The 19076-nt window shown below is 38.3% G+C and overlaps 1 protein-coding gene across 1 annotated transcript in view; it reads left to right on the top strand.

The window, feature by feature from the left end:
* The first annotated feature begins 4735 nt into the window (after positions 1-4735).
* The window catches only part of LOC134207157 (3-hydroxyacyl-CoA dehydrogenase type-2), a 37136-nt gene continuing 22795 nt past the window's right edge, over positions 4736-19076 (top strand). Inside the window, exon 1 of the mRNA XM_062682879.1 lies at positions 4736-5210. Within this exon, the coding sequence (XP_062538863.1) occupies positions 5202-5210 (9 nt within the window). The 5' untranslated portion in view covers positions 4736-5201. The remainder of the gene's footprint in view (positions 5211-19076) is intronic.

The following is a 19076-nucleotide window of genomic DNA, read 5'->3' as shown; positions in this document are numbered from 1 at the left end:
GAACCGAAATATGAACGTATTGCTATTAAATTCGGAAACACAGTAGCTGCATTTATTTGGATTGCTGCAGGTTTCTACGTACTGCCGGAACTTCTCCTCTGTTGCATGGATAGAACGGATGTCCAACACTTCGCAGTTCCACATCCTGTGTTCTAACGGCTGCAGCTGTTAATAGATGAAGAACTCATAATTTCTATTGTAGAGGTGCAGATCATTATTGAAACTTACCTGAGCACGAAAAGACGGGTACGGTGGCAGCTTACTAACAGGTTTCGTGTGGTTCAAAGGAGGAATGTTCCGAGAGGATTCGGGGTCATTTTGATGTGAATTCTCCACTAGCGTCATCATATTCGATTGATTCGTTCTCATAGGGACTATGAGAAGACCGAGAGGGCTGAAAGGATGAAGTCTAAAGTGAATTCTACACTGCTTCTTAGGTCGTTATAGCCGCTTGAAAATCAAGTTGCCAATTGTGGAAAAAAATTCTGTTTGAAATTGCCTTTGCTGTGGTCATCGGTTTCCTGAAACATTAAATAATGAAACCATAGATATAAACAGTAATTCTTATAATAGCACCAATCGTTTTTCTCCAGCATTACTTACCGTGATGAGATTTCGGGAAACTTGCTGGTGGCAACAAATGGTGAACAGTAGGAACTGCACTTGTTTGGGTACCGTCGGGAATTCGCCGATGGCCGCCAGCTGCATGTATGCCGAATTTTCCCAGTTCTGGCACAAATGAGAACTGAACTTCCATCTTGAGATTCGACTTGCACAGTTCAACGACTCCTGTTGTTACTACCCAGGTAACCATTAAGCACTTTAATAAGCCTTATATAAACCATAAAACAACATTTCAGTGCCTATAAGCTGTATATATGATTTTCAAGTGCTAATTAGCAGTATAAACTTCAAGCATTAAAAGAAGCCGGTTCTGTTGGATTTCAAGGATGCATGTAAGTAAACGCGATAACTTTTGGCAATGTTTCATTTGCTTCTAAAATTATATTTTCTGAATTTTCAGCTAATTGGCTACTAAAAACTCCCCATCACTTGTACGATGGAATTTTTTTCATAGCGGAAGCAGCTGACATGAGTAACCGACAAATCGTGATAAATAGGTCGGCGTAACAGAAATGCTTTGCAGCATTTTTTAAAGACTTTAAAAATTGAAATATATTGATGTTTTTCAAATGGAATAAATAAATCAAATGGACAGGAATAAATAATTGGCTTAAATGAAATTGTTTGTGTTTTCTTTTTCAATAATGAGTTTCAGTACAATTTCCATTTTATTCGCTTATTTGGGATACAAAAGTGTGCTCCATTTTTACAGATCCACCTGTATTCTGTTTTACCGAGTACTCAGTAATCTTTACAGTTCTACTCGGTAATTATTGACATTTCACCATGATTTTCAAGTGCTAATTAGCAGTATAAACTTCAAGCATTAAAAGAAACCGGTTCTGTTGGATTTCAAGGATGCATGTATGTAAACGCGATAACTTTTGGCAATGTTTCATTTGCTTCTAAAATTATATTTTCTGAATTTTCAGCTAATTGGCTACTAAAAACTCCCCATCACTTGAACGATGGAATTTTTTTCATAGCGGAAGCAGCTGACATGAGTAACCGACAAATCGTGATAAATAGGTCGGCGTAACAGAAATGCTGCAGCATTTTTTAAAGACTTTAAAAATTGAAATATATTGATGTTATTCAAATTGGACAGGAATAAATAATTGGCTTAAATGAAATTGTTTGTGTTTTCTTTTTCAATAATGAGTTTCAGTACAATTTCCATTTTATTCGCTTATTTGGGATACAAAAGTGTGCTCCATTTTTACAGATCCACCTGTATTCTGTTTTACCGAGTACTCAGTAATCTTTACAGTTCTACTCGGTAATTATTGACATTTCACCAGCTTAGAAGGTGAACCGAGCACTCGGTAATCAAAATTGATTACCGAGGTGACTACCGAGAGCTCAGCTGTTGAGAAATCGGTAATTCGTTTACCGAGCCCGGTAAATAAATTTAAGTGTGTGTGCACACTTAAATCTCAAATTGCGGCTCGGTAATATTTTTTACTGATTTAATTCAGTAAATGTTATTTTGAACCGAGAGATCAGTAAATTAAAAAGAATTCATTGATATCTGTTACAATATTTGCCGATGTCTCAGTAGAATAAAATATAATGACGAGGTTCAGTACTTCTATTTACCGATCAACTCTGTATTATGCAAATCTACCATAGTTGTCAAACTGTTTACCGATCACTCAGTAAAAATATACGAATTACCGAGTAAACCGTAAGATAAATACCGAGTTCTCAGTTTCGACTAATATACGTAACACTTGGTGATACGCCATATTTGTTAATATGAATCGTTTGAATCGTTGAAGACATAGATTCATTGCAAAAATGTTTCTGATTTCTGTTCGTTCGTCGGCTTTAGAATTATCGATAGTTTGCATGTAAGTAAAACAAGATTATTATTTATTAAAGTTATTTAATTGCTTACTGTGGCCTGTTTTAGAATTTCCAGGGAAATGCATAACATCTATCAGCGCTGTATTCGAGGTTGTGGCATAGCGCTAGTGCTTCTTGTGAAGCGGAAACAGAGGAAATATTAGTGGAACAAGTTTTGCGGCAATTATTCTTGTACAAACATGAGGTATAATGAAAAGATTCGAAATAAACGACATCAATTTTGATCCTAGTATTAATGAATTGTATTTTTTCTTATATTATCAGTGAAAAAAGAATAAAAATTACATTCTGTTCGGTAGTGTGGAGTACAGGGGCTTGCTTTATATTTACCGATCCGTCGGCATTTCCATACCGAGTAATCGGTAAATTGTACAGTTCTACTCGGTAATTTTTGACAATTCTCCACCGTGAATGCTGAACCGAGCTCTCGGTAACTGAAATCGATTACCGAGATGACTACCGAGAGCTCAGCTGTTGAGAAATCGGTAATTTGTGTACCGGGCCCGGTGAAGAAATTTAAGTGTGCACAGTTCAATAGTTCAATCCCGGAATTAAATAAAATAAGCAAAAAAATCATCGAATTCCAATGGGAAGAAAAAAGAAAAAAAGCAAACAATTATTTTTCATTTCTTTTTTTCGTCCCGTTCCAACTCGTCTAATAATTTTGACATTTTGGCATAGGCGTGGAAAAATTGGTAGGGGCAAGCACTATATCAGCCAAATAATTCGCCAAAAGCGGCTTTTGAGCAGCACTAAAATATAATTTAAATCTTATTAGCACTGTTGTTCAAATTTTTATGCGACTATAGAACCGAAATAAAGTCGGTTTTTACGGCTTAATGGTTACTTGGGTATAAGGATGACAAAGATAAGTGTCATTAGTAAGAAGAGCGGATCATTATTTAAATTCACCTGTGCACCGGGTGCGTGCATAATCGGCTGTTATTCCGAAGGATATCCGTATCCGTTGACGGTGGAGAGGCGGTTGTACACGGCGGTCGTACACGTTCATGCTTTTCACTGCATTATGGGGTGAAGCTGATCCTGATATGACTTGGCCAAAAATATAAAATTCAGTGACAATATGAAGCACTTCGAAAATGTGATTTGTTTGATCTGGTCGTGATTATAGGATGCAAATGTTTATTTTTTCATCCAAATATGCGTAAATCAGTTTACCCATTTATAGGTTATCAACAATATGGATGAAATTGACTGATTTTCTCAGTATATTTCACCCATAATATTGTCGCGCTTATCTTTTCCTAGAATGCTGCGGCGGTCTTACACTCGCAAGCTCTACTGCGAAGGTAAACGTCAAGATAGGCGCCGTGTTAAAAGATAGGCAGAATTTTCCCGCTCAAAACAAAACCACGTGCTTTTCGCGAAATGACAGCAGTGTTCGATTGTATTAGTGAGAGGCAACCGGAGTCACTGAGTACATGGAGAGTGTTTATCATGGCAAGTGCATACGGTGGGGGAGATTTTCATTGACTCTGTTGCGTTTAGTGACCGTTGCGATTACCTGAGTAGCAACCAGCAGGAAGCCGCAGTATTCTATTTTATCTCGAGATGCATAATATGAATAATGTTTGCAATACCCAAATATTGGTGATTAAAGTACCTATAAATAGGTAAACTGATCTAAGCGTGTGCACGGACAGATAAATCAACCCAAACTTTGAGTTCAATATACGCACTATTGAGAATATCGCTGAAAAAATTTACCCAAATTTGGGTAGTTTTCCCTTTCTTTCCCATGATTGCTATCAAAACTAGAGCAAGATGCAAACACCTCACCGAGGTTGCTCAGCCCAATAACCCAAATTTGAGTAAATTCAATATTCTCTATTTTGGGTAGATCAAGGTCCGCTTTGGATAAATTAAACTCAGCTTTGGGTAAATTGTTTACATGGGATTAAAGGCAAACTACCTAGTGCCAGAAAAGTCATTTTACTCAAATTTGGGTTATTGGCCCAAACCACGGTTTTGAGTGCAAACAACCCACTTTTGGGTAGTTTCGGTTTTCAGTGTGGGTGATGTTACCGTGTACATTAATTTAGCCGTTAGTTTATTCGATTATTCCTGAGTGTATTCTACTACATCGAATTACATTCCTATCCCTCAAGTTACGAGTGCCCAACGTTCCCAATCTCTGAAAACTGTCATCATGACGTTTCGCCCATCAGCGTCCCGACGACATCGGGACGAAGGAGCGCGCCGCCATCTTGCCAAAACGGAGGAAAAATTTCATTCATCTTGCAGCATTCGATCGGGTGAGACGCGCGTGTGATCGTCGTGAGAGTTTGCCGGAAGCGATTTTTGTGCGGTAGTGAATTTTGGTGCGTGCGGAATTAGTTTGATTGAGTAGCGGGACGGATCGATACGAATTGAAAAGGTACACCTTTGTACTACCTGACGAGTGTGGGTAGTTTTGCGTTAGTTCGGCCCTCGGTAGAACATTGGACTCAGTTACGTAAGTGGAATGCACAGAGGAAAGTGAAGTGCCATCTTGGTCGATACATCCGGGGGAGTGTACGACACGGTCCGAGGGCGTGAAAATTTTGAGGGTTTTCCATCGGCGATACGTCTGCTGAGCGTGAGTCAACGGCAGCGAAGAGGAAAACTGGATAAGTGAGCACAGGAGGACGAAAAAGCGAATTTTACCGGAGCATTTTTCACATCGCTTCCAAGCAGGTTTCAGAACAATGTTGAAGGTATAGAATCGGTATTTAGTGAGCATTTCGAGTAAAAACTGCCTGCAAGAGTGCATGAAAAGTGCGTGAATGATTATCTAACGTTTTGGTCGGTTTGAAAAGGAAAAAAAAAACTAAATACGCCGAGAGTGTGGTTCCTCCATCTTGATTTTCACTGTGTCGCACAGAGGAGTAGTTGTTGGTCAAATTTGATGGCCAAAATAAAAATAGTTTCAAAACAATGAAATTCTTTAGTTTTGTAGACGCAATTCAAAAATCGTCACCATCAAGAAATTCTAACAGAATAACTGACGTTTGAAAAGAACTTTTTTCATGTTTCTCATATATAAATTCAATTTTATTTCTGCCCAAAATTGGTAATTGGTAATTGGTGCTTTATTAAAAACGATAGCCTGTTAGTACAAGACTTTTGATCAGGTCAAGGATAGTTTTATTTTTATTTTTGTGTGCTTTTGTATTTTAAGAAATTAGAATCTGCCTCGTCGTCGTGCCTAGACCTCGTCAGGACGTTTCGATAATATGACCATCATGACTAGTTTCCTCAGTGTAACTTAACGGGACTCGTGTAGACCTGGGTCATGTACATTATTACTAGCTTTATGTACCCGGCCTTGCTCGGAATTGCCAGTTTGATTCGCAGTTTTTTTTCACAATCGGAAAATGAATAAACCAATTGGTCAACAGGATAATTGCGTTTTCTTATCGATACTTCATCATTTGATCAGAAGAAGGCAGATTTCATTTGAAAACATTGACTGATTTTGAAGAAGGGAGCAAACCCATAATCGCCATATTCCGGGCAAACGTTTATTTCTAAAGAAGGAAAAACATCCACCGATGCCTTATTCCGGGCAAACGTCTATTTTTAAAGAAGGGATCACATTCACCATCCAGAAGGAAACACATTAATCATTGCTTGTCACTGGGCAAACCATAATTTCGATAAATGGTTAAATTGATCGATAACTAAACAATACAATAATGGGTTTAGAAGTTAGCACAAACATACAAACATTGAGTTTTATATATCTCGGGTACTTATTCAAAGGACGTATGTGATTTTGTAAACAAAGATGCATACGTCGATTTGTCAAATATGATGGCACTCCTACGCAAACCAACACAACGAACATGTAGCCGAAACCTCCCTACCTGTATGTGGCGATGGTTTGCGTGGGAGTGCTATCAGATTGCAGAAATCAACGTTTAAATTTTTGTTTACAAAATCACATACGTCACATCACTGAATAAGTATCCGAGATATATAGATAGCTAATAGCTATATGTATCCGGCTTTGCTAGGGACTGAAAAGTAAATTATTCAATTAAAATGTCCAATGCTGTAGCACAAAACCCACAGAGGTAGATCTACCGCTCATAGAATTGTTCCTTTGTATCAATCTATTTTATATATTTGTTTGGCCCTTCTACCTTTTCAATAAACATCTTCCAAAAATAGAGAATAAGTGTACCAAATCTGGTTGTAATTTATCCTGGGAGTTACACTGAATTGCTCATTTTTAAAGACAACCCTTCCCCCATAACTTCCATTTTTCCCCAATGACCCTCCCACCTCCTTTGTTATCTTCTCCTTGGGATAGAAAATGTGTACACCAAATTTGGTTGAAATCGGTCCTGGGAGTTAGGTGTTACACTGAATTGCTCTTTTCTAAATACAACCCTTCCCCTTACCCTCCCTTTTCCCAATGATCATCCTTTGTTATTTTCTTCTTAGGATAGAGAATGTGTGTACCAAATTTGGATGAAATCGGTCCAGGGGTTCAAAATATACACTGAATTGCTTGTTTTCTGAACAATACCCCTCCCTCAGACCCTCCCTCTTTCCCAAATTACACTTCCATATGATCGACTACTCTTAGTGAATATGTGTACAAAATTTGGTTGATATGGGTACTGGGGTTGGGAGTTACACTGAATTGCTCGTTTTATAAAGACAACCCTCCCCCATACCTCCCTTTTTTACAATGACCGCCCCACCCGCTTTGTTATCTTTTCTTTAGGGTAGAGAATGTGTGTATCAAATTTGGTTGAAATCGGTGCAGGGGTTCAGAATTTACTCTGAATTACCTGTTTTCGGAACAATACCCCTCCTCCAGACCCCCTTTCAAAGATTACACTCTCATATGATTGTTTCCTTATATTGAATATGTGTACAAAATTTGGTTGAAATCGGTCCTAGGAGATGCAAGTTACACATAATTGTTCGTTTTCTAAACAAAACCCCTCCCCCTTTTCTAAATGACCCTCCCACCCCCTTTGTCAACTTCCCCTGAGGATAGAGAACGTGTGTACCAAATTTGGTTGAATTCGGCCAAGTGGTTCAGAAGTAGTTAGCGAACATACATACATAGATTGATTTTTATATATATAGATAGATTATTGTCTTTATTAACGAGACTTTTGGACCTTGTACGTTGTTTTGTGCGTGTTTTGAAACCGGACAAAATTTGTATATAGGGTCACATCAATAATGGTTTTCTTTCGCAAACTTGACCCAAGATAATTTGAGAAGTTAAAATGTGTCAATAAGAAATTCTAAAAATATATGATTAGGACTTAATATCCAAGCGTAAACAAACTCTCGTTTCGACTATTCTGAGTCCAAACCTCGACCCAAAGAAAAAAATCACTTAGCGAGATTTTCAGCCCGAGGCCTCTCCTTGAATCAACGTCACTAGCAGAAGATGAAGACTTTCGATACATGACCGTCCGTCGTGCTAGTTTGCCTAAATCTTTGGCCTATACGTCGTTATCACGTAGTTTTGACACAATGTAATATTTTCGACCATAAATTTGTCCCAACTACTCCTTCGTGCATCCGTGCTCGTACGCGATAGCGCTTCGCGGTAGTCAATATTCTTCCCGTTTTTCTCCGCTACTTAGGCCCCCCTAGTACTACGCCCCAAAACCTTCTCCTGGCGCCGCTGCTAAACGAGTGAGTGTTTTTTTTTATTGACGACGACCACACTGGTTTGATAGAACCGGACCGCAGAGCCAGATCAGCGGGATCAGTTTCGGACTACCACCTTGGTTTGGTTTGGATTGGGAAAATCGATTTTCCCCCTGTAAGAAAGTGGGCTGCCCGTCCGTCATTGTTGCATTGCTGCGAGCGTGTGAGTGAAGTGAGAGTGCGTATTGTGGTAGAGGAAAAGAAGGGGGCCCTGCCAGTGGCACCACCGGAAGGAAGGAACATAGAGCGGCATAACAGCAGCTTCACAAACGCGTAGCGGTAACGAAAGCAGCGAGGATTCGCCGTCGGTGTTCGGTGGAACAAGTATTCAGTGAGTATTATTCTTTGCTTCCCATGTACATTCTTTCCCCAACCGTTTTGTGCAACGGGCTGTGGGCAGTATAGTCAGGGATTCAAACTGCCCGTAGCGGCGTGAGGAAATAACATTGGCGATCATTTATTTTTACTTTTTAACAAACGTGCGATGATGGCGAGAGTGTTCGTCGAGTTGGACGGCGACGACCTTTGCATAAAATTTAAATATTTTTGTTCCTCGGCGATGCACCGTCAAAACTCGAAAGCCTAGTAGAAGAAATGTTTTCCTCTTTCGAATCCCGTGGAGTGAGTGTGTGAGGACAAAAAGTTTATTTTTAGGGAGCTTCGGCAATGTTGGTTGACTTCAAGTACACCGGGATTGGGAAATTGATTAGGAAATTAATTTTGTTTTTGGGTCAGCGGGGATCTCGGTGGCATGATTTTTATCTATTGTTTACTGAATGATAATAAAACAGAGGATATATTTTGACCATTGGCTAATTTCTTATTTTTCTGATAAACTTTGTGAAAAATTGAATTCTACAGTAAACGTAAATTTGGCAAAATTTGAGGAGCAAGATCGGTATCACAATGAACTTGCTCTTTGAAGTTTGGAACCTATTAGGATGAAATGTTTTGACCAGCCGTGCGAGATAGTGCAGTGACATTTGAAATACTTATCAGGGGCTATTCAAACGCATGTATGATAAGATTGTAGCAGAGCGTAGTTCAAGTGAAATGGTTCAGCTTTGACAATACTAATAACAATATTTGAAAATTCGATGTAAATTTGCACACAGTATCAAAAAATTAATTGAAAACCTTGACAAATTCACCTGGAAGTTCAATCAAAGTTAATTGCCTATTTCCGGGGATTAAACCACCCGACTTGGACGTTGATTTACAATGTTATGAAAACTCATATGTGAATATGTAAGTTATGTGGAAGATATTGATTTGGAAAATGTATTGGAGGTAACCATTTTCCCTTCGATGGGACTCGAACCCATGACCCTACAGTACGCTAGACTGGTGCTTTAACCAACTAAGCTACGAAGGACCTCCGTCGGCCTTCGCAACCTAGCGGCTACTGAACGAGCTCGAGATTCCCAAATTGGACGCATAGTCAAATCACTCGCAATCCATTTCTCAAGCCAATACTTCCACATGTGTATAGTACACGTCCACATTAGAGGAGCGTGAGTATTTAGAATGTCTGGCGGCTATACACATTCTTCATCAGCATCTTCATTTGCCAGTCGGTCGTCAAGCTCAGACCCGACCGCATTGCGTAGGCAAGAGCACGCAAGCGTGCTGTAGGGTCATGGGTTCGAGTCCCATCGAAGGGAAAGTGGTTACCTCCAATACATTTTCTAAATCAATATCTTCCACATAATGTACATATTCACATATGAGTTTCCACAACATTTTTAACACCTGGAAGTGTTGGTGACTTTGTCGTGCCAAAAGTTATAAAAAAAAGAGTTTTTAGTGTTTTGTGCATAAAAATAGTATTTTGACCATAACTTTCGAGCCCATAGTTCGATCTGGTCAATTTCAATAGCAAACAATGTGGCAGTTGATTCCTCGTCAAATGGTATCCATTGCGAGTAATTTGGCCAATGCTGAGTACATACTAAAAAGTGTGCCTACAGTAAATTGTAAACATACACACATACACACATAACAGATAGCGCCTTAATTCGCCGAGCTCTGTCGATTGATATTTAACCACTATAGCTTTTTATCAAAAGTTCACTTTTGTAAAGTTTATTCCGACCGCTTTTTCCTAAACTGTTTGATAGAATCTTGAAGGCAGCACTGGTAGCATGTCACTTTCTAGTGATTTGGTCACTATTTTGAGTCTAATCACTTAAAAGCTACTATTTGCATCCAAAAGTCACTATTTTTCGGAAAATGGTCACTAAAGTCACTATTTTCACACTACCGATTGCAAAAAGTTAAAAAAGAATAACTTGTACCTTTTATTATTGTTGATAATATGTATTGCAATTTGACCAATTTATAAAGCGTAATTTCCATACGGTGGCTTTCCTTAGCCGTGCGGTAAGATGCGCGACTACAAAAGAAGATCATGCTGAAGGTGGCTTGGTTGGATTCCCGGTCCGGTTAAGGAAATTTTCGCGACTTTTCTGGTTATACCATTATCGTGTTAGCCTCATAATATACAAATAATGTGGAAATGGTAACTCGGCTTAGAAACCTTGTAGTTCCCTGGGCTTTGGATTATAATTCTCCACAAATATTGATATATTCTAGGAGAGTTGTAATCTGTGCTGGTAGGAGTCTACGAACTGGGGGTTGGAATCTATTTGAATACACATGAAGAAAGTGGTGTAGATTATGGGAATTGAATTGTAAGTTCGTATACTCCTATTCGGTTTCCTCAATGACCGACAGGGTGCGTGCTACATGTCGTGGATAGAAGCTAAGGGAGGTGTGGTATAATTCGACTGAATTTATTGAATAAAGAGCCTTTTAATAGTCAGTCAATTGTGCTTAGCCTCCTATTGTGTTGTAACTGAATAATGTCAAAATAGATAATCGATACAGACACCTCCTTTCACAACAATCTATAATTCATTTGAATGTATTCAACATTGGCTCCGTAGATTAATGTCCTATGCGACATAGTTTTGAAGATACTATTTAGCTGATCCAAGTCTAGCATCCTGTACTAGAGAGTTACTTTAGAAGAGACTTCTCATAATTTTATCGTAGTCAACGTTTATGTTAAAAATAAGTTATAAAATGGAGTGCTCATTATTTCCTGCTGGATCAGTTACAAGACAACGTGGACCACATTGAGGAAAAATTATTCAATAAATCGATATTATCGTCGAAAGGCCCAGCTATGCTGTAACCAAATTAATCACTTATTATATACATCTCTAACTGAAATTAGAAAAAACAAGCTACTTAATTAAATCCGACTGATATTAAATATAACACTTGTAACGAACGCGAATCAATCAATTTGCATTTCAAACTCAAGTTGTCATTTTCGTTAAGCTATACAGCGCACCGCATGGTATATTGTTAGTTGCAATATGCGCATAGTTGATAATTCTCTGCTACCCGAGACAATTATGTCATAAACTAATCTTCTACGAAGGACCAAGAAAGAGACCCATAAATTGTAACAAAAATAGTGACGCACCGATAGTGGCGGCGATAACAAAGTAGAGATAATAAGAAAGGGACCCAAAAGATAATGAGTCAAAATCAGGTAGAATATATTGTACATTCATTTATATATACGGCTTAGCATTAGTAATAAAGTTAGTTCTAGACCACAGTTCTACAGTGTATGTTTTCTACATCCGTAAATCCGTAAGTCACCGGCGTCACATTTTGGTGAACTACCAGAGAGGAAAGTACTCGCGACGTTGTGTTGAAATTGTGCAGTGATACCGGCGCGCGGAGATCAACTAGAATAAGTGGAAAGGACTCCGACAAAATAAAAAAAAAAATTGTCGTAATAAATAGCTAGAGTGATTGATTTTGTAACGTGGTATACTGTCGCCAGGAGTGCAGTCTGAGTGTTGTGCATTGTCACAAAATTTAACTGTTACAAATCTTGAGCCAATAGTGGCAAACATTCGAAAGTTGTAAATAGATATTCACGAATCGTGTCTAAAATACCTTGTGTGTTGAATATTAAAACCCAGAGTGGTAATTCAAGTGAAACTAGGACATTGGACATTTTGAAAATAGTGAAACTGCAGTGTGTGAATTAACAAAAAGGTTGGAAATACCTTTGTAAGCTGTCATCAGAAGTGAACGCGCAGATCCGGCAAAAGGAAACAGAGAAGCAAAGTAGCAGCAAACAACCAGGTGATAGTAAAGTGAACATTTGCGATGGCAAAATCAAAAGCTATGTTCCAATTCGTGGAAAATAAGAACGAAACTGCCGTTTATGCAAGGAAGCTGACACCAAGGATAATATGGTGTCTTGTGACGATTGTGATAGGTGGTTCCACCTTAGTTGTGTGCAACTTAAGCATACGCCGACAAAAGAAGAGCGATTCCTTTGCGCAAAATGCGAATATCTGGAAAACGAACGAGCGAAATTATTGGACGTAAAAATGAAATTTGATTTAGCGAACCAGCTAAATGAATCGCTGAAAATTCAACAAGATGTGGCAAACAGACGTCAGTCTGAAGGTCCTTTAAATGTGACGAGGCAAGCCTTAATCAAGCTTCCAAAATTTAGTGGAGAGGCTCGTGAATGGCCGAAATTCAAAAAGCATTTTAATGACACATCTGCCGAAGGTAGATTTACCAATCTCGAAAATTTATCAAGATTGGAAGAAGCTCTGTATGGCCAAGCTGCCAAGAGCGTGTCAAATTTGATGATAGGGCAGCTAATGTTCCTAAAATAATGCAACGGCTTGAAGAAATTTATGGGAGACCGGAGGCTATTTATCAGCAATTATTGAACGAGCTGACAAAAACATTGAATCAACCCAAACTCCATACAATCGATATTGCTAACGCATTGGACGATTTGGTTGTGACAATGGAAACATTGGCCAAGCCAGAATTCCTTCATGATTATCGGTTAATTACTGACATAGTATCAAAGCTACCATTTAGTATGCAGATAACATGGACAGAAGCGCTTCAAAGAAATGTCAGTCAGCCAACTCTCCATGATTTGAATAAGTGGCTGCAAACTCACGCAACGACATTACGGAGATTAGCACCACCTACAAGAAAGGAACAAAAGCCCAGAATCAATATTCATAACGATCCTTCAAAATGCAGTGCAACGTTTGTAAGCATGAGCATCAAACGTTCAAGTGCAACATATTGAAAAACCTCAATGTTGAGCAAAGGCAACAACGAATTCAACAATTGAAACTGTGTTTTTCTTGCCTGAACAAAGGACACGGTAGTAAGTTTTGCAGAAGCAAGCGAGAATGCAAAATAGACGGTTGCAAGGGAATGCACAATCGTTTATTGCATAAATCAGCCGTCGAGAAACCCAAGGAAAATCAAAATCTGGAGAAGGACAAAACTAACAATAATCATCATGGAAATCGGAAATCAACGGTATATTATCAAATAGTACCAGTAACGTTGCAGAATGGAAAACTCTCTTTGGAAACATTCGCTTTCCTTGATCCCGGCTCGTCATTAAGCCTTTTGGATCAATCGGTAGCGGATAAACTTGGGCTCCATGGACGGTCAGACCCACTGGAATTAACCTGGACGCAGAACGTTTCAAAGGAATCACCTAGCCGAAGAGTACAGCTGTGGATACGCGGACATGGAGAAAAAACTTATTCAATGAAGGATGTCAGGACCATCGAGAACATTGAACTTCCAACGCAAACATTGGATATTAAACACATGAAGAAGGAGTTCACTTATTTAGCTGATGTTCCAGTTCAGGGATACGTCAACGCCAAGCCCATGATTTTAATTGGCATGGAGCACGCTCATTTGTTGTTGACGACCGACAGAAGGGTAAGTGACGAGAACTCGCCGATGGCAGCGCGTACCAAACTAGGATGGTTGATTTTCGGTAAGGTATATAGAGGTGAGCCTTCATATTCTTTTTGCATTAGAGAGCATGAAAGTACAGATTTGAGAGCAATTTTGAAAATTATTGTTCTACTGAAAACTTTGGAGTCAACGTCGTTAATAAATTACCAAAATCAGCAGAAGTAGAAAGAGCTGAATCAATTATTAAAAATACAATTAAATATGAAAACGGACATTACTCAATAGGATTATTGTGGAAAACTGAAAGTATGAGTTTCCTCCAAGTTTTAATAATGCTTTCAAACGTTTGGAAATGTTGGAGAAGACATTAGCTAGGAAACCAGAGCTAAGAAAATGGGCAATTGAGTCATTTGAAGGATTTGTTAAAAGGGTTATGCCTGTAAGCTTAGCCCACGTGAGCTACTACAGGAACATCCAAACACCTATTATTTACCTCATTTTATTGTGACAAATAAAACAAAGTCCCACCTAAATCAAGAATTGTTTTTGATGCAGCTGCAGCAGTAGAAGGAGTATCTTTTAACTCAGCACTGCTTTCAGGTCCTGACACAGTAAAATCTTTGTTCGGTGTTTTGCTAAGATTCAGAGAGTTCAAAATCGCTGTTACCTTTGGAGACAATGTGAGGCCGATAGGGATCCGAGCGTATATGTGATGGAATCAATGATTTTTGGATCAACGTGTTCTCCTGCTTGTGCTCAAGCAGTGAAAAATTATAATGCACAGCTTTTTAAGGATGATTTTCCAAAGGCTTCTGAGGCTTCTGAAAATAACTTTTATGTTGATGATTATTTGGATAGCTTTGATGAAATTAAAGAAGCATCTGAAGTTGTTCAGGGTGTTATAAATATTCAACAGTATGCTGGATTTCATCTAAGAAGTTTTATTACAAATTCGCAACAGCTTGCCAACGTTATTCCTTCAGAAAGACTTCATGTTTCAGAAATAAAATGGTTCGAGAATAAAGAAATACCAACTGATAAAGTATTGGGTATCTATTGGAATACATCAACTGATTTGATCGAATTTCAATTAAAACTTGATCGATTGAATTCACAAGGTTGATTACAAAGAGAGAAACTCTCTCGTTTGTAATGAGTATTTACGATCCATTAGGGTTAATTTCGAACTTCACAATTCATGGTAGAATTCTTTACAAAAATGGCATAAAGAATCTTCTGATTGGGATAGCCAGTTACCAGATAGTTTATCAAATTTTGGAACTCTTGGATAGATATGCTTAAACTTGTCACCCATTTTAAGATTCCAAGATGTATGACCTTGAAAATGCATTATTTTATGAATTGCATATGTTCGGAGATGCTTCGGAAAATGCTTTTGCTGCCGTTGTGTATCTGAAAAGTGTTACTGAAAATGGCACTGATGTGAATATAGTGTCAGCAAAGGCAAGAGTTTCACCGAATAAAATGTTATCTATACCACGTTTAGAGTTGCAAGCAGCAATATTAGGGACAAGATTGTTGAATACCGTAAGGAAAGAATTAAGAATTTCGATTTCAAAATGCGTCATGTGGTCAGATAGCCAAACTGTCCTAGCATGGATTAATAGTCAGCATAGGCGGTATAAGCAATTCGTAGCTCATCGAGTTGCTGAAATCTTAGAAACAACTTCAATGGATCAATGGAGATATATAAAATCATCATTAAACCCTGCTGATGAAGGTACAAAATTAAAAAGGAGCATCATTATGGCTCAATGGACCATCATTTTAAGAAAATCAGAAAGTTATTGGCCAAACTGGACAGTAAGTATGGAAACTGATGAAGAGCTGAGAAACTATGTAAACATTCATCAAAGAATACATCCTTACTCTTTTATTCAGGACGATTATTTTCGGACTGGTGGCGTTTAGTTAAGCGAACTCTAATAATAAAAAAGTTTACCGATTGGGTTAAAAATAAAACAGATTTTGATCGTAGCACTAATTATGATGATGTAAAATTGGTTGAAAACGCGATATTCAAAAAAGCTCAATGGGATTGTTTCGCGGAGGAAGTAACATTACTGAAAGAAGGTAAAGAAATAGAAAAATCCAGCAACTTACGAAAATTGAGTCCAATGCTTGATAATCATGGAGTACTCAGAGCAAGAGGAAGAGGAACTTGGAACACGCAAGAAGCATACCCGAATCAGCAAGAAAGCCTATTATATTACCATATGAACATAATATTTCTTTTTTAATTGTAAAGACATATCATGAACGGTATTTGCATCAGAATGACAATGTCGTAATTGCAGCTATTCTTCAAAAGTTTTGGATTATTAAACAAAGGTCACTTTTGAAAAAGGTCAAGAAATATTGCCAAGAATGCATTATTGCTAACGCAAAACCAGTACCACCCATGATGGCACCCTTACCAGATTATCGGACCGAATCTTTCTTGTATCCATTTACGCATACTGGAGTGGATTACTTTGGTCCATTTGAAGTTGCAGTAAAACGATCAAGAGAAAAACGTTGGGGTGTGATTTTTACATGTATGTCTAGTAGAGCAGTTCACATCGAAATGGCTGAGAAGTTAGATACAGATTCTTTTATTGTCTGTTTGCGTAATTTTCAAAACAGAAGAGGAAAAGTTAAGCACCTTTACAGCGATAATGGCACGAACTTTGTTGGAGCTGACAATGAATTAAAAGAACTAATTGTGAATATTGATAAAAGAATGAGAAACGGTGATGCGGCAGCATTAGCCTTAAAATGGACATTCAATCCTCCCGCGGCATCGCATTTTGGCGGAGTATGGGAGAGGCTTATTAGAATCATAAAGTTATCACTATACAAAATGCTGAAGCAGTATGGTAGTCGTTTACCACGACCAGCAATTTTAAGATCTGCTCTGATCCAAGTAGAATTTATTTTAAACTCTCGTCCTTTAACACACATACCAGTAGAAGATATCGACGACGAAATAATGACACCATTTCATATTCTAATTGGTCGTGCTGGAGAATATGTACCACCTTATGATCCAACAGCAATTCACTTAGAAAAACATCATTGGAAAAAGGTTCAAAACTATGGGAAATATTTTTGGGATCGGTGGACGAAAGAGTACCTTCCATTGTTGTTGAAACGAAATAAATGGACTAATCAAATTGAACCTATTAAAGTTGACGATATTGTTGTAATAACTGATGATAAGGCACCTCCTGGAACATGGTTGAAAGGTCGAGTAATCAGTGTTAGAATGGCTAAAGATGGACAAGTAAGATCTGCTGAAATTAAAACATCTAAAGGTATTTATAAAAGGCCAGCCGTCAAAGTGGCAGTTTTAGATGTTCGGAAAATTCAAAAGCCAAAGCCATCTTTAGAAACAAATGATGATTTATTTCAACAAACTCAAAACTTTCAAGGAAGGCATGACACAATTCCACTTTCAGAACCGAAGAAACTAGATTCACCAGATTTAATCCCGAATCAAAATGAGGAACATGATATATGAACAAGGCGAAAGACGTGTAGCATCTTCTGTAGTTTATAAAATTTTAGCTGGACAAAATCCTAATACTCAAGGCTTTAGATTTGATGCTTTATTATCTGAGAAAATAATTGATGGTGCAATACATAAGTACTGGAACAAAGTGTTGTCTTGGAGCACATGGTTGGGAAACACTACGTCAACATTCATCGGTATTTACCTATTCGCTCGAGGTTTAAAATTTATTGTTGATACAATCATACATAGCCAGATATTATATGACATCTATGGTTTCAGTTGGAAACTAATAGCATCATTCTGGGACTCATTAACTAATTTTTGTCGCATAAAAACATTAGAAGGGAGACAGTAAACAAAATGGAAAATAATAGATGTTCAGAAGAGAATCAACAACCAAACAATGAAACAGAAGAAACAGAAATGAACCTGTATAGAGGAAATGTGTATCCAAAAATCAACACAAATGTCTAGTCCTAAGTAAAAAGACAATATCAATATCATTTCATAATAAGTAATAAATCGCTTATCGACAGTTATTATTGTAAATCTAGTAGATTTACGGGGTCCGGAATGTAACGAACGCGAATCAATCAATTTGCATTTCAAACTCAAGTTGTCATTTTCGTTAAGCTATTCAGCGCACCGCATGGCATATTGTTAGTTGCAATATGCGCATAGTTGATAATTCTCTGCTACCCGAGACAATTATGTCATAAACTAATCTTCTACGAAGGACCAAGAAAGAGACCCATAAATTGTAACAAAATAGTGACGCACCGATAGTGGCGGCGATAACAAAGTAGAGATAATAAAAAAGGGACCCAAAAGATAATGAGTCAAAATCAGGTAGAATATATTGTACATTCATTTATATATACGGCTTAGCATTAGTAATAAAGTTAGTTCTAGACCACAGTTCTACAGTGTATGTTTTCTACATCCGAAAAATCCGTAAGTCACCGGCGTCACAGGCCCTAAGGTTGCAACCGTTCAGGTTCAAAGTAATATACAAACCTGGGAAGCAAAACATAGCAGACCCGCTATCACGGCTATCCACAACAGCCAATTGTGAAAATATAGACCAATGCGACGACCAAATCTACATCAACGCAATCACTGACTCAGCAGCAGTTGATGTATCGGAAATCAAGAAAGCACTCGACACCGATCCTGAGTTATTGCTGGTCAAGGAGGCCTTGTTGTCCTCAGATTGGACGAGCGAAGCTGTGAGAAGCAATGCGAAGAGATATGTACCATTCCAGAACGATCTCACTCTTCTTGAAGGCTATTGAATCCGCGGATGTAGGATCGTTATTCCACAATGTCTACGCGCAAGGATGTTACAACTCGCTCACGAAGGCCATCCAGGTGAGACACTAATGATATCGCGCCTTCGTGACAGAGTCTGGTGGCCAGGAATTGATGGAGATGCAAGATCGACAGTACGAAACTGCGAAGGATGCCGCCTAGTAGGTAGACCAACAGCACCCGAACCGATGCGCCGCCGAATAATGCCAACAGAACCTTGGGTAGACGTAGCAATGGATTTTTTAGGACCCCTACCATCAAATGAGTATCTCCTAGT

This window comes from Armigeres subalbatus, chromosome 1, assembly GCF_024139115.2.
Source record: "Armigeres subalbatus isolate Guangzhou_Male chromosome 1, GZ_Asu_2, whole genome shotgun sequence".
NCBI classification, from domain to species: domain Eukaryota; kingdom Metazoa; phylum Arthropoda; class Insecta; order Diptera; family Culicidae; genus Armigeres; species Armigeres subalbatus.
This window is presented reverse-complemented; position numbering and strand designations above follow the sequence as displayed.